The sequence below is a fragment of the Cervus elaphus genome, chromosome 25 (genome assembly GCF_910594005.1).
Source record: "Cervus elaphus chromosome 25, mCerEla1.1, whole genome shotgun sequence".
In the NCBI taxonomy this organism is placed as follows: Eukaryota; Metazoa; Chordata; class Mammalia; order Artiodactyla; family Cervidae; genus Cervus; species Cervus elaphus.
The window spans coordinates 5563037-5588331 of NC_057839.1; the positions used below are offsets into that span (position 1 = coordinate 5563037).

Consider the following 25295-nt stretch of genomic DNA (forward strand, 5'->3'; position numbering starts at 1 on the left):
ATGCTCTGTGAAATTTCTCCTGAACATTCCTAACTACAAAGGTTATTCCCACTTCTTAAATGCCTAGAGAAAACTAGAACTCTCATTTTGCATCTGTCATTCAGCACTATCACGTGTGTCTCTCTGCAGATCAAAGTTTCTCATTTCAGCACTAGTGACATTTTGGGCTGGATCATTCTCTGTTGTTAGGGCTGAACTGTGAATTATAGGATGTTTAGCAGCATTTCTAGCCTTTATGCAATAGATGTCAGCCTCCCCCTCTCCCTCTCTATGATAGACAAAAGTGTTTCCAGATGTTGTTAAATGCCCTCTGGGGGACAAAATTGCCTCCAGGTTAGAACTACTGTATTAGAGAGACAGGGAGAGAGAGAGAGAAGGAAGAAGGAGGAGGAGAAAGAAGAGGAGAAAAAACACTAAAGAAAAAGAAAAAAAAGAAGAAAAAGAATCTTCCCTCTGAGTTTGAGACTTGCAGGGTAAGAACCATGATCATATCTGATATAGTTCCTTACACATAATAGGTGCTAAGTATTTGCTAATTGATTGATTAACTGGGAATGAGGAACTGTTTGGGAAGGGGGAAAACCCTCGGCTAGTGTGGACTGACGCACCATCGGTGTGTCTTTGCCTCAGTTATGCACTGCTGAGTTGAGCAGTAGGAAGAGCTTGCCCAGAGGCCGCCTCAGCACACACCTGATGGTGCTTGTCAGACCGCATAGCTGGGTGCGCAGGGCTGACCCGCTGCCCGCGGCAGGGACAGCTAGGCCTGCGGGGAGGTGCCAGGAGGGACAGGGCTGACCTGCTGCCCGCGGCAGGGACAGCTAGGCCTGCGGGGAGGTGCCAGGAGGGACAGGGCTGACCTGCTGCCCGCGGCAGGGACAGCTAGGCCTGCGGGGAGGTGCCAGGAGGGACCTGGTTGAAAAGTTGAGCTTGAAGTTTACAACATGATGTGTGAGACCTTCTTCCCTTGTCTTCACTTGTCCTCATTCCTCATGAAGGAAACAGGAGGGGTCAGCTAAAGACACCCTTCACTGCACAGAGTAACTGTCCCTCCTGAAGCCTCTTGTGTGAGCACACTGTCTGCCTGACCTCCGCTCCTTGAAACCTGGAGTCTCTGTGCAGGGAAAAAGAGGGCAGGGAGAGCTTATATCAATTGTCACCCACAGTGCAGCTCCCCAGGTCTACAGGGAGGCTTAGACCATCCTCCACGAGTCAGCCAGAAGCTAAGTCCACACTTCCCCAGCTGACCAACTCACTATCCCTGGAGAACCGCAAAGAGGGCTGGCGCTGAGCACTGCAGGAAGGCTTTCTGAGTTCCTCTGGTGTTGCCAGTATCCTCAGGGACCCACTGCACCCACCTTCTGCTGCATCCTCACAGCAGTCCTATAGTCAGCACTGTTATCCCCATTTCAGAGACCAGAGAACTGAGGCTCCAAGAGGTAAGACAACTTGTCCAAAGATCCAGAGCGGGCATTTGATCCCAGTACTTAGTATATCCAGTGCGTTCCAGGAAAGCTGCTTCTCTGAGAAACCGCATGTATTTCCTAATATTTGGTGTTGGCATTCCTTACTGAACCCTTCTTGGCCTTCAAAACCCCAACAATGCAGAAAATGAAGGTTTATCCTCAATTGAACCTAAAATAATGGAGACTCATAAGCCATAGGGCAAAGTCATTAAGAGAGCTGGTCTTGTTTACATAAATATGTGACAACGCTTACCAGTTAGTCTATCTGCCTTTGTAATCTGCCAGCCTAGCTCCATCCATCCATCTCTCCACCCATCCTTCTATCTCTAGTTAGGCACAAGAGATTTTGGAATGTCCTTAACATTTAGATGTTTATTGGATTGAGATGAATATTGAATATTCTTAATATTCTAGGTTAGGGCTTCCCAGGTAGCCCTAGTGGTAAAGAATCTGCCTGTCAATGCAGCAGACACATTTGATCCCTGGGTCAGGAAGATCCTCTGGAGAAGGAAATGGCAACCCCTTTCAATACTCTTGCTGGAGAATCCTACGGACAGAGGATCCTGGTGGGTTACAATCTGTGGGGTCACAAAGAGTCTAACATGACTGAGCACATGCACACACAGTGTTCAAGGTCAGGCAGGAGGCCTGGTGGAGTGAAATATCATGCACTTCTTTCTTCATGATATTTTGAGGTATTGCTTCTCATATTAATAAGATGATGTAATGATTATAAAACAATATTCTGGAATTAAGCTGGGCCAGCCAAGTCACGTCACCACCCTGCTCCTTGATCTCCTCATCTGTAAAGTACACATAGTTTTACCAACTTTGATTGAGTGTTGGGAGGATTCGTTGAGATAAGGCACACACAGTGCTTGGCCTATAGTAAGCACTCAGTCACGGTAGCTGCTGCGCCATCGGCATACGTTTTAGCTCAGTGTCTGACGTAGGAATGTCTGTTCAGTGCTGGTTCTCTCTCCCAGCTCTTTCCGTTCCTGGCCACAATCCTATAAAGTGTCCTTACTGATGGATCAACAGAGGGTTTAGCACACTGCCCGACACACACTTAGCCCTTGAAGTTATAGTCATTATTGCTATCCTTCAGCCCACCGTACCTTCTTTATGAGTCATAATATCCTTTTATGACAATTTTTCCTGCTGAAGGTTGACCTTGGTGTCTTATGCAACTGGGATACAAGTGTTTGCAGGAGAGGTGAGAGGCTGCTTAGGATGCTCATGCAGAGCTGCATGCTAGTGATGCTCCTGGCTTTGATTTTTCTCAGGAACATGTGAGGCGAGAACAGTACTGTTCTGTCCAGGACTCAACACAAGCTTTTCTGTGCAGCCCTTCCAGAGGCATTCAGTGTAAAGCTTGGAAGACCATCATTGCTGTGTGTGCTGAGAATAAATCCTTGTTCCTGAAACAATTCCTTTTTCTGTCACATTTGTGAACTTCCCCACCCACACCTCCACAGATGTAATTAGAAACATTTAGAAAAATCATCTTGTGTTCAGTTAAAAACTGAGGTGTCCTAAATGATAGCCCCTCTCCTGGCAAGCAGCCTTCTCAACTTCCATGAGCTCAAATGGCTTTCATCATAGACTGGGAGATGCTGGAGCAGGCTCCCTCCCTTTCATTCAGCTCTAAATGACAGGGAGACAAACCAGTGAACTTGAAGACAATTGAGATCCACATAAAACTAGAGTTTTACCTGCTGAAGGAAGGTCAAGAGTCTGCTATAAAATAGTCATTTAGTGAGAAATGCTTGCTGAGAAGTGTGATGCTACCACAAACCAGGAGAGTTGACACTGAGGACATGGTCACACCTGGAAACAACTCCAGTGTCTTGGAAAAGTGTGGGAAGACACACAAATTGCGTCTTCAAAGGGAGCTTCCTGAAACACACAGTAGCCAGCGTGAGCTTGTTAAAACCCAAATCAATCGTCTCCCTTTGCACTTAGAAGAAAACCCAGGCCCTTGCCCCTAACCTACAAGGGCCTTCAGGATGTTTCTCTGACCTCATCTTCTTCTCCTTGCCTTCCCTCACTTTGTACCTTCTGGCCCTCTTTTGGATTCTCCAGGCCTCCAAGCACATCTGACCTCAGGGCCTTTGCATCTGCTACTTAACTGCCCTGGAATGCTGTTCTGCCAGATTTTTATATGACCAACACTCATCATTAGATCTCCACTCAAATGTCAGCTCTCTAAGAGGCCACCTTCATCTCCCCTATTGAAAACAAGTCCCTTCACATCTCTATCTCATTTCTCTGTAATATTTCATTAGCAGCAGATATCTCTGCCTAAAATGACCTTACTTATGTATTCACTGGCTTGTGGTGTGTTTCCCCATCCCTGACCCTCTACCTAGTGGGAGAGTGAGTTCCTTAAGAACAAATCCCTTGTTAGTCTCATCCATGACTGTCCAAAGCACCTAGAACCATGTCTGAAACGTAGTAAGTGCTCAAGAAATATTTGTTAAATTAAGGAAAGTGTGAAACCATGATCTCACTCTGGCTTAATCAAACATGACTTTAGATGGAATAAGAATAATAATCCAGGAGTAGAGCAAAAATTCTTTCATTTCTGTCCTCTCCTAAGGCAAAGATGTTCTACACACGACCCTAACTTTTCAGAGTTTGGGGGAGTTATCCCTGTAACATTCTTTGAAAGATGAAGAATGCTATAAGAAGTTCACTGTTTCATCTTACAAGTATTTATTGAGCCTATACTACATGCAAGTTCAATTCTAGATTCTGGTGATATGGCAATGAATAAAAGACAGAATCCTCTGCCCAGGTGGAGCTGACAGTGATGAGATGAGGAACATCATGGGTTTACGAAAAGAACACAGGTTTTTGAGTCAGAAAGACCCAGATTTTTGTTCCTGCCCCATCCTGTTCTAAATGTCTGTCTAGGCAAACTGCTTGACCTTTAAGGATCTCACTTTTCTCATTTGTAAAACGGGCATAAAGTTGACCTCATGAGGCTGTTGAGATGACTCAATGAGATGATAAAGGTAGAGTCCTAAGCCCAAGGAATGAATGAACAGAATTTGCTTGCCTTCCACCTCCCTTTGTGATTAAACACCTCACGGTATCCTTTGGAAGATTTAAAGTGACCCCACACTACAGAGCCACCTGCGCAGGCTCCAGCCAAGATCAGAAAGTGCTCATTTCAAAGGAAGAGTGTGTGGCCAGTTCAGCCTGCCCTTCCAGCCTGGATTCAAAGCGGCTTTGTTACCTCTCCCCACCTGCTCTTCATCAGTGAGAAGCGCTCTCCGAGAGACGCTGTGCCTGCGGTTCTGTCTGGCCCTAGTGTTTCTGGAGAGCTGATCATCAATGCCCACAGTGCCAGGCGGGGTGCTCATAGCTAGCTCCAGATTCTGCAGACAGAATGTGTCCCGCTGCACCAGAGTGCTCAGCAGCTAAGAGGCTCCTTCCTGTCTTCCTGTGATGTTGCGCTTTGACGTGGAACAGGCTACACAAAACCCCTGGATCAGTGCCCATTAAGAATCTTCTCCCTGAAGGAAGGTGACTTGGTTTAGTCTGTCACACAGCAGGATTCCTGGGTAACCAAAGAATGTCACTGCCCACAAGGAGAGGCACTTCCCAAAGCCAGACAGCTGGAGTACTAAGCTTCCGACGAAAACGGTTACATTTCAGGCTTTTGAACAGTTTGGGCACTTTTGTCATTCATCGTCTCCTACCTGCCAGCAACTGTCCCAAATAAAAAGAACCTCCCATCATGCACTGCTCAAAGAGGCACACACTGTATTTACTAAACAGCTTTTCTTTGGACATGTTGTTGACTAAAACCATGTTCAGAGTCAAAGGACACTTAGCCACGTGTCCCAAACTGCGACTGGGAGTGCTTGATGCATCCACAGACAGTCAGGGGTAGCTAGAGTCCTCGTTTCATCTGTCCAGGTCAGAAATTTCAGTTAGTCAATCTGCACAGTTTTTCAGGGCCAGAGTCAGCAACAACAGGAATAATACTAATGGCTGATCATTTTGAGGGCTTTCTACAGATTGATTTAATTCTCACCAAAAACATATGCAGTAAGAACTATTTCTATTCCCTTTCACTCTAAGATGCAAGACCCTGCTCAAGGTCACACGCTTAGTAATAGATAGAGCTGAGATTTGAACTCAGGCGGTCTGGCTCCTAGGTCTCCGTCTGATGTTCTACATCGTGGCAGAACCAGATGTAGACTCTTTGGAGAAAACGTTATCCATCCGGCTCACTGCTGCACCTGGGTACCTAACACAGTGCCCAGCACGTAATGGTTGCTAAGACAGACTGCATACACTACTTTCCCCAAAGATTGCTCAGCTTCCTGACAAATTGCTAAGATGAAGGGGTTTTAGAGCCCTTGTTTTTCTTGATACCGTAGCTTCCCACCTCCGACCCTGAATCTATCACAAAGACAGTACCAATTGCACCCAAAAATCAAATCTGTTATATAACCACATGGCAGATGTGCGGGTGAATGGAGAAGCAACCCGAGAGTGGCATCCGGCTACTCTTAGTCTCCAAATGAAATGGATGGCCCCATAGGTGAAACTTTTCATCTCCCCCGGCATGCAAACTTTCCTCCCTTGTTTCCTCTCCTTGGCGCTCTGTATTTTATTTCATTTTGGTAGAGCACATTATTTGAAGTTCCTATGGCAACGTGTCACCAGCTGGCATCGCATAGTAATGCTGGCATGTAGGTAGCAAGCTCCCGAAGTTGGCTCTTCCCTCCCTCTGAGATCTTATCACTCCCACTAACCTCAGGTGGGGGGGGGGGTGCACTCACACCCACCATGCCCCTCCCCCCGTGTTTTGTTAGCTCTTCAAGGCAGGGCAGACTGATTGCCTCTTCCTGGCTCACTCAGCCCTGCAGGTCCTAACCGTGTGTGTAGGTGTGTTTGCTTTAGAAGAGGTTAAATAGATGTGTTTGAGTGTTGTGCACCAAAACTATCGGCCTTATCAATAAGGGGAGGATGATGATGATGGTCATATGATGATCACAATGATGATTTTTTATGCAAAGGAGAAAATTGATTTGGAAAGGGCTACTCTCCTGATCGCAATCACCCAATATCCCAGTTAATTAATACTAATGACACAATATTGGGTTTCTCATTCTCTCTTGCCATCACACAGCTAAGAGACCCTGACTGTTTTCCTTTAGAGCTTCAATTCTCTCCCAGGTGTGCGAGATCTCCCTGCTTACTGATGGGGTGAATTAATTAAGAGGATTGAATGTCATGGATCACTGAAGAGAGTTCTATATGGCAAATAAGCCCTGCCACTCAAGGCTTTAAGTAGCCCCTCATCAGCCAAGTGCCGGCAATGATTGCATTTATTTTTACACATTTGACCTAGTTTCAAACCGTGTCTCTTCATGCTGTGATTCATTAGCTACATTTTAAGCCACCCCAAATGGAGCTGAGGTGACTCTGCCTGGTTTGTGCCAGCATCTCAGATACAATTTCTCTCCGGAATTTAATATGCAGGTCCCCCTGCCATTCGGTTTTAAGAGCAATTTCCTATCCAGGCAACTGGAATGCTGCTCGGGTATGGATGAGTGGCTGCCTCACACCTTGGTAGTAAATATCTGTTGACCACAAAATTTCCACCAAGGATGGCAAGAAGGACATTCTCGTCAGCCTGAATGGCAGGGGGTCCGTCCACCCCTCTGTCCCCTAGGCTGCCTTCAGGCTTTTCCATGTTGCTGGCAGGGCTGGGAGTTTGGGCTCCAGCACTGTAAAGTTTGAGCAGTGTCAACATCAGGAAGGTCTGAGTTGCTACAGCAAATGCTGTCTGATCTTCTCCCCCACGCCCAGCCCCTACTGCTCTTTCTAAACATTCAGACATGGTGGATACAGAAGGTCTCAAACTTGTGAAAGGGGAAGAGGACAGGGAGCAAAGAAGTGGCTTGCTGAGCTGAGGGCTCTGCTGAAGAGGGGATACATATGGGAGAGACACAACGTGATGATGAACAGGGGCTTTTGGCTTTTAATTTAAATGACAGGAGCCTTTACTGAATTTGAACCTGCTGCTGGTGTCTCATGCCATTTCACAAGTCAGTCAGTCACATGGGGGTGATTTCGGACAGACTTGATACCAACGTGGGCTAGACACCGTAGCAGAAGAAAAGGAACGCTTCCAGTTGGAAGTAAAGCACTGTCATTTCTCATTAACAGCCAAATGCAGGTAACTTGTCCAAACTTCAGTCACAACACACTACAGATCCTGCTGGAAGGCACTCAGCCAGGTTTTTCTACGGGGTAGTTAGAATGAAGAGATGAACAAGCTGGTGAAAGTAATTTTGATTGATCGGTGAACTGAGCAAGTCCTTATAAAAAGATAGTGGTTTCTTTCATAAAATAATCACTCTCTCCAAATGAGACGGGCACGGGAATCCCCTTCCCCTTTATTTTCATTTAAAATGAAGCATGGAAGTTCCTGTCCGGAAGGCTTAAGACAAGTAGCCTTTTCAAGATAATTTCCAGGCAACTTGACCTCTGAGGTTTGTTGCTTGCTTCCCCCACCCCCTTCAAATTCAAATCAAGCCTTTGGAAATAACAAGCATTCCGGATCTGAATCTGTGCATTTGGGGCAGCCTGCAGTTCCGACCATGGTGGATTTTCTGAGACACACACACACAGACACACAGACAAACAAGCTCACAATCCCAGGGCTCATTCAAGCCCAAGCTTTAAAAGTAAACTATTGTCCAAGAAATGATAGCATTTGCTCCGAAAGGATGATGGATCACAAAAAATAAAACCTACCCAGATCTCTTACCTTGAAGCAGTGGAATTACCTGCAGAGAATGTCCTTCCTTTCTTTGCAAAACGAGCCAGGCTTTGGCCAGCAGCAGAATTACTCCAAAAGAAGAAATAATAAGTCCTTTATGTTGTAATTTTCACTGTTTATATGCAAGAAGTGTAGTGGGTCTGCTCACGTAGGAATAAATAAAAAGCCGAAAAAACTGCACGGCAGCTACCATGTGAAAAGGAAAGACCTCTAGTGGCCACTGGCTGAATTCTTGGAGGAAGCTCCTCACACAAGAGATGGAGGGAGTAGATACACGCGTGTGTGCCCACCCCACCCCCCCAACACACACACCTCTAACTCGGAAGATTCATCCCCTCTTGCATCCAGCCTGGCCAGAGGGATAAGCAATAATAAACTTGTTTCTTGGTTTCCGTGGGACTTAGTGAAGTTAGCAGTGATGGTGGCGTTCTGTCTGGTTTGAAAGGGATGGATAATTTCACAGACTCGCCATCACCCCCTGGGGGCCTCAGCAGGCAGGAGGATTTGACTCCAGGGTGGCCAGGGCAGTTGGCCCCCAGGGAAAAGGCTCCCGGTTCCAGCACCCAGCAATACCACTGACGTAACTCCTGAGGGTCCCGGCCTTGCACTCCTGCCAGCTCTGCATGTTTTCTGAACACTTAGGTTGCGTGTGTGTGTGGCGGTCACCCATAGGCAGAGCTGCCTTCCCCGGTGTGTGACCTGGTCCGGTGCTCAGAAGGGCCCTGTGGCTGTCTTTAAATTCTGAGGAATTTTTACAGGTACTTTTCCATTTTCATTTTGTTCTGAGCCCCACAAAAGGACATAGCTAGTCCTGCTGACTGGGAAAGCATGCTATCCCTAAGGTCCTAGAAGCAATTGAGAATCCATATCTTTGGGAGTTGCTTTTGGGAACGTGGACTTGAAGAACATTCAATTGCCCCAGAGACTCCCCATGGAGAAGTGTAGAAGGAGCTTCCTGGGGACGTCGAGGCTGTTCCTTCTGTCACGGTTCCTGCAGTGTAGACCTGCGGTTGGGAGGAGTTTTTTCCACGTTGTATTTTTATAACAGAGGCAGAAGCTTGTTCATTTTTTGGTTTTAGCGGTTTTGTTTTGTTTTTTTAAACAAACATAGCAGTTTGTGATACACATATAATGCTTGGTTCAAACACACCACTTCCAGACCCGCAGCTATTGTGTGTTATATATGACACCCTTTAGCAGTGGGGATCCCTGGAGACACTTGCATCATCCCAAGCTTCCCGTGCACCACTGGTGTGCCCTTGCCAGGGAGCTCTCTGTGATGAAGTTGGGAGCCTAGTGGACTCTTACAGGAGACGCTCTTGATGCCTTCCCCCAGTGGGTGGATGTATGGGCAGTTCTTCCTTTACCCAGGTTCCCAGGGTAGATCCCCCTCAGTTCCGCCTGCAGACATTCACCCTGACAGCTGCTGGCTTCTCACTGGCTGATTCATGGCCCAGCCACCGATGCTCCTACAGGGAACTTTAGTGTCCTCAAGGCACCATAGAAGCCATCGATCCTTATGATACATCTCTGGGGTTAGATGTGGATGGGTTATTGTCCCACTTTACAGATGGAACAATTGGAGATTAGACATGTAAAATTATTTACCGGAAAATCAGTCGCCTTCAGAATGTTGATGCAAGCTGGATCTCCTGACATCAGTACAGTGCTCTTTTCCCAATATAAAGCAACTGGGGAAGCAATGAACTGCGTCCTTATTGTCTATATCTGGAGCTCCTATTATAGTCCTAGGCACATAATAGGTATTCAATAAATGCTTTCTTTTGGATGAATGAGCTGATGAATAAGCCATAAGGAGACATTTACTCTCAGTTTCACATGCTCATCTGCTAAGAAGAAATTCCCCACCCCTGGAGGGGGTGGGCTGGAGAGGGGTTATACTAGCCTGGGATGGAGAGATGTTTTCCAGTTTGAAGTCAAGTAAATGGAAAAAATGAATCTCATGGTCCACCTCTTCACTGTTTCATGGCATTTTTATTTCTTGCAGAGTCACTTTGTAGCATGTATGACAGCCATCTTAAACCAGATGGGCGACCAGCACTATTCCTTCTATATTGAGACCTTCCAGACCAGCTCTGAACTCGTGGTGAGTCTATAGAATACTTTGGGGGCAGTGTTGGGAGACACGTTGTGCTCTTTAGATTCTTGAGAGTTTAGGGCAAGAATATCTCCCCAGGAACCTTACGTGTGTGGGTCTAAGTTTGCAGAAATGTTTGTGTGCCTCCCTGTTTCTCACTCCCATTTAGGTTTGTATATATCACTCCTGAAATACATCTCAGCCCATGTCAGATGTGAGCCCTGAGTGTCTAGTCTACATAGGACTTGCAACCATATTTGTTGATGAATCATAGACATTTTGAGGCTCAAGAACATGACTGTTGGAGTCACACGGTCTTGGGTTTGAATCCAGGATTTGTCACTGGCTAGCTGTGAGTGTGGGCTACCTAACCTTTCTTAAGCCTCAGTTTACCCATCTGTAAAGTGGGGATCGTATCACTTCTGTCACAGCATTGTGAAGGGATTAAATGAGAGCACAGTAGCTCTCAGTTTGTAGGAGTCCAGGAAAAGGCAGCCATCACTGTGTTATAATAAGACATGCACAGTGAAAACTGGTCTCTGAGCCTTTTCCTCTTCTGGCCTCTCGGGGTTCATTTGCTACAGGGCCGTCTGTTCTGGCGGGCAGCTGGTGGGCTGTACCTCTGCAGCAGATGATGTCATCACAAGAAAGCCCAGCCCACCTGCCCCTGAGTGCAGCACTTACTTTACCCTCAGTATGGAACCTTCGTCCCTGTCTCCTTATTACCGCCAGCTTCAGGGGTTCTGCTGCCAGGGGCTCATTTTTACCTCTCCTTGAAGGACACAAGGGAACCAGAATTGTGCCAAGCTCACAGAGTGGAGAACCAATAGGAAACTAATGTCCTGTCCCTTCAGCCATTTAGCTTTGAGGACTCCTCCCTGGAGTAAGATTGGCAAGAAAGGGAACCTCTTTCTGGTTATACAAAAAAAAAAAAAGAAGAAGAAGAAGAAGAAGCAAAAGGAAATCTAAATAACCTAAGATTTTCTCCCTCCTCAGTGTCATGGGACATGGAAATAGACAGAATGGATTCCTCACTTTTGATCCTCAGTGGAAGAAAGGGTGGAAAGGATGGTGGGAAACAGATCGCTATGTATTGAACTATACACCTCTTAACCATCCCTCCAGCAGCCTGGCAGAGGTGCTAGCAGTCATGTTTGACAAGTCTCCAGGCTGCTTGCTCAAGGTCAGACAGCGGTATGTGGCAGAGGGGGGATCTGAACCCCTGTTCCAGCCCTTACACCATGCTAAGCAAGGAAGTGTTCGTCACTCAGCCGTGTCTGACTCTGCGACCCCATGGACTGTAGCCCGCCCTGCTCCTCTGTCCATGGGATTTTCCAGGCAAGAATACTGGAGTGGGTTGCCATTTCCTTTTTCAGGGGATCTTTGTGACCCAGGGACAAAACCCGGGCCTCCCACATTGCCGGCAGAGTCGTCACCATCTTTCCTACCAGGGTGTAGGAAAGCTTACACCATGCTGCACCTTCCCAATCAGAAGCCAGGCTTTCCATCTGTGAGGCAGAGGTCTTCTCCATTCCCACAGGAAGGGACTGTGCCTATGGCAACATCCACACCTCCCCAGGTGATCCCGAGGATGAGCAGTTACACTCACCATCGTCCTGAGCATCTCGTGAACACTCACAGTAGGCTGGGCTCTGTGTGGAGCATCTTAGAGACGGTGTGCACTTAGTCAACCATTTGAGGCAGAAGTTATCCCCATTCTGCTGATGTGGAAACTGGGACTTTAGTCTCTGAGGTAAATTTCCCTAGAAGCAATCATTGCTGGAAAGGAACCAATCTCATTTCTAGAATTTTACAGTTGAGCTTAAGCAGTGATTTTCAAATTATATTTCTCCCAACCTCACTGTCTTCTGCCATAAACACACACACACACATACATACATGCATACTTCAACCAGAGCTGTTTCTACTTTTATCTGTTTTATACACTAGGTTCCAAGTAAGATTTTCTCCAAACAAAGAATTCTGCTGTTAAACTAATTTGAAACCACTGGCTTAAGGAAAGAGCTCTGAACAGGTTTCCTATGGATTTTAACTTTTGCCTATAGCAAATGCGCGGCTCAGCAGTAAAGAATTCACCTGCAATGCAGGAGATGTGGGAGATGCCAGGTCGATCCTTGCGTTGGGAAGATTCCCTGGAGAAGGAAGTGGCAATCCACTCCAGTATTCATGCCGGGAAAATCCCATGGACAGAAGAGCCTGGCAGGCTACAGTCCATGGCTCACAAGAGTTGGACACAACTGACCAATTCTGCATACACACACACAGCAAATGGATGGGATAGCTTCATTTCCTCCCAGTGTCAGTGATTCTTGTCTTTGCTATCTGGATTTGCCTTGAATTTGTGTTCTCCAGAGGTAGGGAACAAGTCTGCCCCACCGCAGAGCCTGGTGGGGCATGCTGAGGGCCACTTTGAACCTCTTCAAAGGAGAGGGAGAGCGTCCCTGTCCTGTTTCCTCTAGCTTGCTCACGCACGTGCCTGTGACACAAGAATTAGCTGTGTTTACAGTACGGCAATTAGATGTTTCACTTTAATAATAGTTTGTTTGCTCAGTGACCTGAGATGCATTCATAAGTGCAGATTATTTCCTCCTCAAATACATATTTGGCAAGATGATTATAAAATTGCCATATCAATGAATACATTTACTCCTTTACTCCCAAAGACAGAATTAACAGTGCTTTATTTTGAGAGGGTTTTCACATTCCGTACTCATGTTCCACTTATATCTGTGAAACAGTCTCCCGGTAATCAATTATAAGATTTCATTTGAAAATCCACCTCTATTGGTTTCATTGCGTTTACATAATGAAAGGCTATGCCCCCTTCCCTTTCTGCACCTCCAAAAAAGAAGAAAGAAAAAGTTTCAACAACTCACAAAGATCTGGGTCCTTCCAGTCATTTCCCATAAAGCAAGATGACAGGTGTGCTTTGCTTTACTGTTGTAGGACTTCCTGATGGAGACGTTCATCATGTTCAAGGACCTCATTGGGAAAAACGTGTACCCTGTGGACTGGATGGCCATGAGCATGGTTCAGAACAGGTAAGCAGCCCCTGCCTCCGGAGAGCCTGGCATCTCAGCACTCACGTGACATCACACCGGGAGAGGCAGGAGCTGGGGAGAGTTTCTCCCTGGTGAAAATAAGTTGAAGTGCAACAGATCCTTTCTTTCTGCATTGAAACCCCAGGGGACTGCTCACCAGTCTTGAGCTATTTATTCATTATTCTTCATTCCTTTCTATATACTGAACTGTCTACTCCCTACCTTCCCCATCCTTCCAATACTAGTTAAAATATACTTCATCTACAACACCTTCTCTAAACCTTGAGACAGGAGAGCTTAAGATCAGCCTTATTAAAATCGTGCTATATTAAATTTATTAAAAACAATAAAATATGTTCTGTGACATATGATAGAATAAGTTTAGGAAGCATTGGATTAAGCAGCTTTGATTAGCTTTCTGTGGTACAGGACTTCTCAGATCCTTTTTGGTAATGCATTCTCTAAGAGGAAGATGCTAAGGGGATGCTATGGGATTCTTTAAGAGGAAGATATGGGATACAGCATTTCACAGATTTACTTGCACTTTGAATCATTCGGTGTGCATGTATTCATGTCTCCCTATGTGTATATAGTACTTATTAATATATCATAGAATACAAGTGTAACCCAAGATTAACTTAGATCCCACATAGTCCAGCCCAACAGACAAGAGTAACTGTGAGCAATTTCCATCTTTAATGCTTTCTCTCAAATAATTTTATTTCATCAAAATGAAGTTCAAGTCATAGAACTCAGCAATATTATCTATTATTCCCTTTTTCCATTCTCCTGTATCTCTCCTATCTCATGGTTTACTCAAGTCTCTCTCACAACTTTATTCTCAATTCCTATCCACAAACTCTTTTAAAACTGGGGTCCTCCAGGCTTCTCTCTTTGCTTTTGCTCTCACTTTCCTTTGGCTTCTTATATTTGTTTTAGGTGCTTCCCATGGAAAGGCTTCCCAGGTGGCTCAGTGGTAAAGAATCTGCCTGCCAGTGCAGGAGATGCAGGAGATGTGGGTTTAATCCCTGGGTCGGGAAGATCCCCTGGAATAGGAAATGGCCGCCTACTACAGTATTCTTGCCTGGGAAATCTCATGGACAGACGAGCCTGGTGGGCTACAGTCCATGTGGCTGCCGAGAATTGGACAGGACTGAGCTCCTGAGCACACACGCATGATTCCCATGGGGACTCTTCACTCTACACTGGCAAGAAGTTTTGTCTCTCTCTACCTATTGCTCTTGCTCTGTGTCCCAAGGGCCAAGAATTGGCTGGCAAAGACAGAAATGTCCTGAGAGGATGGAAGAAGAGGAGATGTTAAAGAAGCAAAGGCAGAAATCTCTTCAGTGGGAAGCACTGAGGAAAGAATATAAACATTAATAATTTTGTCACTAGATACAAATTTCAAATTTGTAGTCTTGAAGTTTCTATCTCATGTTTGCCCAGGACCTCACTCCAGTCCCAGATGGCTTCCACCCCTTACTATTCTGACCTCTGCAAAGCTGCTCTTCTGTTACCTGGATGCCTGTGTGCCTAGCAAAGTGACTTTGCAGACACACTTGCTCTTAGGGCCAGCTTTAGGGCCTGGTGAAGGGGAGGAGAGGTGTGTCAAGGCAGAAAGAGATAAATGTTTCTGCATCGGTGTTTGTGCTGGGAAGAGGAAAATCAGCCCAGCAACATAAATGTCAGAATTCTTAGCCTGGGCTTATGTTGCACTGATTCTCTCTGTTCACATCACTTAGGTGGGAGTCTGGCTTTTACAGTGCTTAAGGCATTGGTGGGAATTAGGCCCGGCCACATTACAGATGAGAGGCAGGTCTCTCCCTAGCCCTATGGCAGGATTAGATTCCTGAGCATACAACCTGTGTAGCTGCAGAGGACCCTGTGCTCTAAAGGGTCCTGCTGTCACCGTCTTGAATTCTTAACACTTTTGGACTAGGAGACTTGCATTTTCACCGTGCACTGAGCTCAACAAACGATGCAGCTGATGGTACTGCACGGCAGTGTCCATCTACTCATTTGTGTTTGGAAGAAGCCAGCTCCAAACTGCGTTTGGATCCCTTTACTCATTGCCAGTTGGTCAGTAATGTCTTGGGGTTTTGCCAGATTTCATGAAGCATCCAGGTGAGTCATCTTCGACTCAGCCTACATTTCAGAGACTCAACTGTTCATGTAACATACTGTTTCATACTTTCTATGACTTTGCATAAACTATGATTCTCCCCCTTTTTAGACAAAGCTCAACACAAAAGCATTCTAAAAATTTTTGTCCATGTAACTCCTTTGTGGAGCCTTCTGGGCCACCTTTATGGTAGGAGAGCATGTTCCCCCCTCTCTGTTTACACACGCACCCACGTTATAGCACTTGCCCCCCTGCCCTGTCATTGTCTCTTGTGACTGTTCTTCCACCAGAGAATGGCTTCTTGAAGGCAAGAACTAGGTCCAGCTTATCTCTGCATTTCTAACTTTTGGCATGGAACCTGACATTCATAAACATGGATGTAATAAGCTCTGTTTTTGATACTTTGTAATAAGCTCTGTATATCCAATGGGCATTACTTTTTTAAAGTTTTAAAAAATGTTTTAATTGTATTGGAGTGTAGTTGATTTACAGTGCTGCGTTAGTTTCAGGCATATGGCAAAGGGATTCGGTTATACATTTACATACATTCATTTTGTTTTGGATTCTTTTCTCATATATGTTATCACAAAGTATTGAGTAGAGTTCCCTGTGCTATGCAGCAGGTCTTGCTGATTATTTATCTTATATATGGTTGTGTGTGCATGTGTTTATCCCAGACTCCTGATTTATCCCTCACCAGTATGTTTCCCATTTGGTAACAATGGGTACTTATTGATTAGGATTTTTTTTAAAGAAATACAATTCAAATTTGCCAAACAGAAAGAGAATTTATGGGCTCAGGCAATTTAAAGAGCCCAGAGTTGTGGCTGCGGGCATGGATATATCTAGGTGCTCAAACAGTGTTGCAGGGATTCTGTATCTCTATCTCTGCTCTTTTCTCTATTGGCTTCATTCTAAGGCGGATGCTCTCTTTGCAGTAGAAACCTGACTGCAGAAATTCCAGAAATATGTCTTGTTGGATTAGCAGCCCCAGTAGAAAGAAGAAGCTTTTCCTTCAGGAGGTACAGCAAAATTCCCAGAATAATTTTCAAAGATCTAGCTCAAGCTACATCCCAATCCATAAAACTCTGTGGCCAGTAAAATGAAATATGCTGTTTCATCAGGCTTGGTTCATATGACCTAGCTTTGGAAGTGGGGAGGCTGTGGCTAGTTTTATCCAAACTACAAAGTCTGGGAGCAAAGGTGGGGGGGCTGGGGGAGTAATTCTTCAAAGGAAAATCTGAGAGTTACTACCAGAAATGGATGATGAGCAGACAAACAAATGCACAGACATTCCGCAACTGATACAGGGTCAGGAGGATGGACGCCCAGAGAGGTGGGACCCTCCCTGATCAGGCCAGCCGCCCCTTCTGAGCTGCCAACAGTCACCCCAGAGGAAACATGCGGAAGTGCTTTGAAGGAACGTTCCTATCTGAAGTCCCAGCTAGCCACAGGCTTTAGTCTTTTGAGGGGGGACAGGATCCTAGAGGCAATACAATATCCTTGCTTCTTTAAACCTGCAAAATTAGAATATAGTTTTCTAAGGGACCTAGGGTTTCCCAGGTGGCGCAGTGGTAAAGAACCCACCTGCCAATGCAGGAGATGGAGGAGACTCAGGTTCATTTTCTGGGTTGGGAAGATTGCCTGGAGAAGGAAATGGCAACCCACTCCAGACTTCTTGCCTAGAGAATCCCATGGACAGAGGAATCTGGTGGGCTAAACCCTATAGGGTCCCAAAGAATCAGATATGACTGAGCACACACACATACACTTGTAGATAACACCATTCAGGGTGCTTGTCACTGTTTTTTGGTGATCCAATTGAAGAGACAGACTAATCAAGTAATCTCATAATGTAAAATTATGGCAGGGTTATATAAGAGAGGTACTTTATTAAGAGAACTGTAAGATGTGATCTAGATCTGTGCTCTGAGAGATGAAAAGCAAGTGTTGGGGTGGGAGTTGGGAGAAGAGTGTGCCAGGCCAACCAGAGCATGCTCTGCATGTGGAGCACGTGCAAGTATCCTGGACTGGGCAACTGAGCAGAAAGGCAGGCAAGGGAACCTCAGAAACTGGAGTCGTCTACTGAGTAGAAACGTTTGCATCTCTGAAGGATTTGCTGCATACTTAAATTCCTACATTTGAGATTAGGTTTGGCACATATACACTATGATGTGTATAACAGCTAGTGTGAACCTGCTATAAAGCCCAGGAAACTCAGCTCAGTGCTCTGTGATGAGCTAGAGGGAAATGATGGGGGGAGGGGTGGGAGGGAGGGCAAAGAGGGAGAGGATATATGTCTATATATATCTGATTTACTTCATTGCACAGCAGAACATTATAGAGCAATTATCAGTTCAGTTCAGTCACTCAGTCGTGTCCAACTCTTCATGACCCCATAGACTGCAGCACACCAGGCCTCCCTATCCATCACCAACTCCCAGAGCCTACTCAAACTCATGTCCATTGAGTCAGTGATGCCATCCAGCCATCTCATCCTCTGTTGTCCCCCTCTCCTCCTGCCTTCAGTCTTTCCCAGCATCAGGGTCTTCTCAAATGAATCAGCTCTTTGCATCAGGTGGCCAAAGTATTGGAGTTTCAGCTTCAACAACAGTCCTTCCAGTGAACACCCAGGACTGATCTCCTTTAGGATGGACTGGTTGGATCTCCTTGCAGTCTAAGGGACTCTCAAGAGTCTTCTCCAACACCACAGTTCAAAAGCATCAATTCTTCGGTGCTCAGCTTTCTTTATAGTCCAACACATCCATACATGACTCCTAGAAAAACCACAGCCTTGACAAGATGGACCTTTGTTGGCAAAGTAATAAAACAGTTATACTCCAATAAAATAAATAAATAAATAAAATAAGTTGAACTGAGAAATACAGCCTGGGTTTCAGACTTAGTTCTGCCACCTTCTCTTTCCTGGGAAGTAATTTAACCTCTTGGCATCTCAGTTTTCTGATCTGCAAAGTAGGGATAATTATAATATCCATTTCATGGTATTTGTGTGTGTGTGTGTGAGGATAGACTAGCTACTCCTTAGATCACTGCTGGTACCTGGGAAGAATTCAGGCAATGGGAGCATTGCCATCTCCAGGTGCAGACAACAAATATAGCCTTGGACTAGAGAAGCTTGTGCCTGGTGTCAACCAGAAAAGAGGACTATTTTTCTCTTGCAGGCACATAGTTCAGCTTGTAGACTTCCTTCATCTTCTAACTATGGTGATTCCTTCCATTTACAGAGCACTTGAAACTTTTTCACAGTTTTTGCATTTTGTATGGTGTTATAATAGCTAACACACACCATATTGTATTTAACTATATCACACACCTAGATTGTATACCTAGATTTATTACGCTCCCATTGTAAATACTTTAGATGTATTGACTCATTTAATCTTTGCAACAACTTTATGATATGATAAAATGTTGTAACCCACATTTTATACATGAGGAAACTGAAACACAGAATAGATGTTGTTAGCATTATAGTACTTGGTGTTGTATTACCAGCGAAAACCAGCAAAACCAGGCAATGTGTCTGTGTTCTTTTATTCTTCTTTGCTTACTTCCTTACTGTATTTTTGTAAGTTATAAAAATACAATATCACATCTACAGGAGACTTGGAAAATACAGAACAAACTTACGTTTAGTTCTATTACATATTACAATTATTTTTACATAGATAAATTGAGACTTTTAGATGGAGTTTTAATATCAAACTCTCAAAACTGAACAGAATGAATGTAGAGATAAGTGGAAGGATATAGTAGACCTGAAATACTGTTGTTGTTGTTTTTAAAAAAGGAAATTAACATGTGATTCAGTACTATTAGCTAAGGTACAGATTTTGTTCAAATTTCACAAAATTTTATGTTCGTGTCCATTATTTTTATACCTTATGCAAGACACCATATTGTATTTAACTGCATTGAGCAGCTTCAGCTGCTTGCAACAAATTCTGGTAAATTCTCTGTTCATTTTTATTGTATTACAAATATTTTCTAATTTTCCTTGTTGTGGTTTCTTAGATACACCCATCATTTACAAGTAGACATTTAATTTCCAAATACATGAGTTTTTAAAGTATTTTTGATATTAATTTCTCATTTTAATATTAATTTCTCATTTAAGAGCCCATGTTCTTAGTCTCTACTGCTTTATCCTGTGAAATAGAGAGGCTTGTGTTATGAAGTGCATTGTAATATGTGCAAACTGCTTATTTATTGGCTCAGATAACTTAAAGATGCCCAAAGAGGTGACTTGCCCAAGGTCACGCAGCTAGTTAGCGGAAGGTTTCAACATAAATTGGACAAATGGAAAATACACCATGATGTAACCCAGATCAGTATTTCCCAGAATGTCATTTTTTCTTCTCTAAAAATATGCAGCCTAAGCTCCATCCATTCATATGGCCAAGGCACACTTCATATGTTGGTTGCCCTGTATGTTACAATATCTTCTTTTCCTTCCTTCTTCCTTCCTTTCCCCTTCCCTCCCTCCCTCCTTCCCTTTCTTCCTTCCTTCCTCCTTTACTTCCTTCCTTTCTTCCCTATTGAAAATGAAAGTGTTAGTCACTCAGTTGTGTCTGACTCTTTGCAAGCCCATAGACTGTAGCCCACCAGGTTCCTCTGTCCATGGGATTTCCCAGGCAAGGATGCTGGAGTGGGTTGCCATGCCCTTCTCCAGGGGATCTTCCCAACCCAGGGATCAAACCCAGGTCTCCTTCACTTCAGGCAGATTCTCTACCATCTGAGCCACGAGGGGAGCAGTCTCCTTCCTTTCTTCACTATTAGATATTTTTATGATTTTCTGCTTTTCTAATTTCCCTGTTGTTGCTTATTATGTATGTGTGTATTAGTTGTTTATGATTTATCTGCTTGTTGGAGGAGGGAATGGAGTTTTCCGGATCTAAATGTCTCCTCGACTGTGTCCTGCTTGTGTATGCAGACAGAGTGACATGTCTACTGCAAGAAGTACCTCCTGTGAGAGCATTTTTCTTTTGGGTACAATGCAACATTCAGTAAGATCTGATGTGTGTGGCATGGTTAATTTTTAAATGATCAAGTTCTCCGCAACATTGCAAATGAACAAAATATACCTAGGAACCCCTATCTGCACTTTGATCTGGAAATCCAACATTTGGAGTAGGGGTGAGGCGTGGGGGTTGGGGATTCAGACAGATCCCTGAAGCTTCTCTAAATGGAGTCCATCAACACAAGCATACTGAGTGTCCTGGGCATCAGAGTCTAGCGGGTGGACAGGCCTATCCACGCCATGGTGCCAGAAGGCAGGGTGCTTACAGTCTTGTTGGTGAGACAGTAAGTATGCCCGTGGAAGTATGACCAAATGCTGCAGCCACTGTAGTGAGTTCAGAGCACAGCGTTGGCCCAGAGAAGGCAGGATTTACGACTGCCCTGGTTCAAATCCTGCCTCCACCATTTAATAGTTACATCACCTCAGGTAAGGTTACTTAATCACTCGGGACTCTGTGTTTCTCACTGTAAAATGGGATAATAATAAGACCTATCACAAAGGATTTTTGTGAGGATCAAAATGAAATAGTATGTATAAAGTAGTTAGAATAGTGTTTGGCATACAACAAGCATTTCATAAATGTTAGCTACTATTTTAGCTCTCACACCCCTATGATCTGGGAATATCCACAGTATTTCACAAAAGAGATACACCTGGACTGGATCTCATCTGCCTTACCAGTGACATATTTTGAGATCTCATATCATCTCCAGCACACACTAGGCACAGAGTAGGGTCATAGTAGCTGACCTTAGAATGCTGAGCAGAGAAGTTCTCACTATATGCGGGGCACTCCTGTCAGTTTGCTAACAATCACTGACACCCACTCCCCCTGTCTCCTACCATCATTAATTTTTGCCACCTACTTCCTTTTTGTAGATCCCACCTACTCCAAAACCTATCACCCAGAAGGAGGCTTCTCCATGGGTTTTTTAGCCAGCACAGCACATCTAATCCTGACACTCACCTGGGCCACTGGGTTCCAGTCCCAGGAGACTGCTGCACCCCTAACTAGAATCCAGAATCCATCAGGGGGCACTTGGAGTGGGCCATGCCCTGACCATGAACTGGGATCCTCTGATCCCCTCTAACTTCTCGGTTCCATGATGCCCAGGAATATATTTGTGTTGATTCAGTCCATTTAGAGAAGCTTTAGGGATGTGTCTAAATCCCCAAACTTCACCCCTCACCCCAACCCCGAAATGTTTAATTCCTAGATCGAAGTGTAGATGGAGGAGGGGAAAAGACGTTCCAGGGCACATTTTGTTCATGTACAATATTGTGAAGAACTTGTGTGCTGTGCAGGAAGCCACATAAAGGCTCTGGGAAAACAGCTTTCTCACTGCTACTAGGGGAATGAAGGAGGACTCCCTTTCCCTGGCCAGCTCTTTTATCTTCATCTTCAAATTTTGACCTGGGAAAACGGCTTTCTCACTGCTACTAGGGGAAGAAGAAGGACTCCCTTTCCCTGGCCAGCTCTTTTATCTCCATCTTCAAATTTTGACCAGTAGAATCAATCCCATCCCATGAACCACAGCACCAAGGGGAATGGGAGTCAGGGAAGCCCTTGCAGCCGTGGGCTTTCTCACTGGAAAGGGCATGTCCACCTCCAGTTGCCTCTTTTATTCACATCGTACAACCAGTGTGCATGGGCTGGTTGTCACACTGGAGCGTTCTCATCCCCGGTCCTCCTGCCTCCGAGCTGCAAGGTGGCTGGGCAGCTCAGGATGAGGACAGCAGTGCAACGGGCACTTATTAAGGACCCTTACGCACTGAGGCCCCCAGCCTCATGCACTGCATCTCATTTCATCTTCACATGCGGCTCATCACACAGAGGGGGAGGCTGAGGGTCCCAGAGGGGAAGCAGCCCACTCAAGGCCACAACCTGGAAGGGCAGCAGAGTGGGAGTGTGCCCCCAGGCAGGCTTGCTCAGCTCCTGCGGGAGTCTGCATGCACCTTCCATTACCGCATCCTGTCCAAGGACTAGTGCGTGCTGTGCATAGGTTTATTCAGGACATGAGACCCACAGGGACTTGCGGTTGTCTCCAGGAATGAGGATTTGTTCTGATACATGGAGGGAAATAGGAAGCTGGGAACCTGGGCCAGCGGCTACAGAGAGGCTTCATGTGGAGCAGTTTTCAGGATACCAGCCTGGAGCTTGGCTCGCTGTCTGCCAGCTTCTTCCTACTCGCAGCAGCTGACTTCTCTTGTATCTGGCTTCCGCTGCCCTCGGAGTCATCTGTTCATGGCTGCTACTCAGGCCAGGGTCTGTTGCATTCTCCCTGGTTGCTCTGCTTTTCAACTGCCTAAAAGGATTTGACCTCCTACCATCCAGGCTAGGGTGCCTTCACTGCGCCCGTATGATCACCCCCGGGCTTCTAGCCAGCCTGTGGAAGACTTCCCTGAGTCCAGTGCTGGTTCTGGGCCCAGGCAGCTGTGGGCAGAGCAGCAGGGCGATGCGGACTCAATGGGAAGGGGCTCCCTTGTGGGCGCAAGGTGGAGCGTGCCAGTGCTGAGAGGCCACGGGGCTGGCCTTCAGGGGAGCCAGAAGATCTCTGTGGCTAACTGCAGATACTTTGAAGAAAGGCAAGCCTGAGACTGGGTGGACTCCGGTGCTTACTGGCCGTGTGAATGTAGGGAAAATTTTTGATATTTCCAGGGATGAGTTTCCTCTTCTGTTAGATGGGTGCCACCATAACACCTATTTCAGTTTGTAGGATTAAATGAAACAATGTCTGTAGAGCACTTGGCACAGGGTATAGGCATGGAAACTACAATGTCCTCATCAATGTCAATATTTATGAGGTGAGCTTACAGCTTGGATTGAACAGAATTACAGAGATTTCTTGGTGGACCAAATAGCACGGTGGTTAAATACTGAGGTTCTGAAGGCAGCTTCAGTTCAGTTCAGTTCAGTCGCTCAGTTGTGTCCAACTCTTTGCAGCCCCATGGACTGCAGCACGCCAGGCCTCCCTGTCCCTCACCAACTCCCAGAGTCCACCCAAACCCATGTCCATTGAGTCGGTGGTGCCATCCAACCATCTCATCCTGTCATCCCCTTCTCCTCCTGCCCTCAATCTTTCCCAGCTTCAGGGTTATTCCGATGAGCCAGCTCTTCACATAAGGTGGCCAAAGTATTGGAGTTTCAGCTTCAACATCAGTCCTTCCAATGAACATCCAGGACTGATCTCCTTTAGGATGGACTGGTTGAATCTCCTTGCAGTCCAAGGGACTCTCAAGAGTCTTTTCCAACCCATAGTTCAAAAGCATCAATTCTTTGAAGCTCAGCTTTCTTTATAGTCCAACTCTCACATCCATACTGTAAAAACCATACTCTAAGAATCATAACCTTGACTAGACAGACCTTTGTTGACAAAGTAATGTCTCTGCTTTTTAATATGCTGTCTAGGTTGGTCATAGCTTTTCTTCCAAGGAATAAGCGTCTTAATTTCATGGCCGTAGTCACCAACTGCAGTGATTTTGGAGTCTCCAAAAATAAAGTCTCTCACTGTTTCTACTGTTTCCCCATCTGTCTGCCATGAAGTGATAGGACTGGATGCCATGATCTTAATTTTCTGAATGTTGAGTTTTAAGCCAGCTTTTTCACTCTCCTCTTTCACTTTCATCAAGAGGCTCTTTAGTTCTTCTTCACTTTCTGCCATAAGGATGGTGTCATCTGCATATCTGAGGTTATTGATATTTCTCCCAGAAATCTTGATTCCAGCGTGTGCTTCTTCCAGCCCAACATTTCTCATGATGTACTCTGCATATAAGTTAAATAAGCAGGGTGACAATATACAGCCTTGATGTACTCCTTTCCCTATTTGGATCCAGTCTGTTGTTCCATGTCCAGTTCTAACAATTGCTTCCTGACCTGCATACAGGTTTCTCAAGAGGCAGGTCAGATGGTCTGGCATTCCCATCTCTTGAAGAATTTTCCACAGTTTATTGTGATCCACACAGTCAAAGGCTTTGGCATAGTCAGTAAAGCAGAAATAGGTGTTTTTTTAGAACTCTTTTGCTTTTTCGATAATCCAGCAGATGTTGGCAATTTGATCTCTAGTTCTTCTGCCTTTTCTAAATCCAGTTGAACATCTGGAAGTTCATGACTCACATGCTGTTGAAGCCTGGCTTGGAGAATTTTGAGCATTATTTTATTAGTGTGTGAGATGAGTGCAAATGTGCAGTAGTTTGAACATTCTTTGGCATTGCCTTTCTTTGGGATTGGAATGAAGACTGACCTTTTCCAGTCCTGTGGCCCCTGCTGAGTTTTCCAAATTTGCTGGCATGTTGAGTGCAGCACTTTCACAGCGTCATCTTTTAGGATTTGAAATAGCTCAGCTGGAATTCCATCACCTCCACTAGCTTTGTTCATAGTGATGCTTCCTAAGACCCACTTGACTTCGCATTCCAGGATGTCTGGCTCCAGGTGAGTAATCATACTATCGTGATTACCAGGGTTGTGAAGATCTTTTTTGTACAGTTCTTCCCTGTATTCTTGCCACCTCTTCTTCATATCTTCTGCTTCTGTTAGGTCCATACCATTTCTGTCCTTTATTGTGCCCGTCTTTGCATGACATGTTCCCTTGGTATCTCCAATTTTCTTGACGAGATCTCTAGGCTTTCTCATTCTATTGTTTTCTTCTATTTCTTTGCACTGATCACTGAGAAAGGCTTTCTTATCTCTCCTTGCTATTC

At 45.2% G+C, this 25295-nt stretch overlaps 1 protein-coding gene across 2 annotated transcripts in view; it reads left to right on the forward strand.

Moving 5' to 3' along the window:
• The window catches only part of DOCK2 (dedicator of cytokinesis 2), a 484628-nt gene that overhangs the window by 362228 nt on the left and 97105 nt on the right, over window positions 1-25295 (forward strand). For both annotated transcript variants that reach the window (XM_043887430.1, XM_043887429.1), the window contains exons 28-29: window positions 10283-10381; window positions 13340-13434. In XM_043887430.1, coding sequence (XP_043743365.1) covers window positions 10283-10381; window positions 13340-13434 — 194 coding nt within the window. The remainder of the gene's footprint in view (window positions 1-10282; window positions 10382-13339; window positions 13435-25295) is intronic.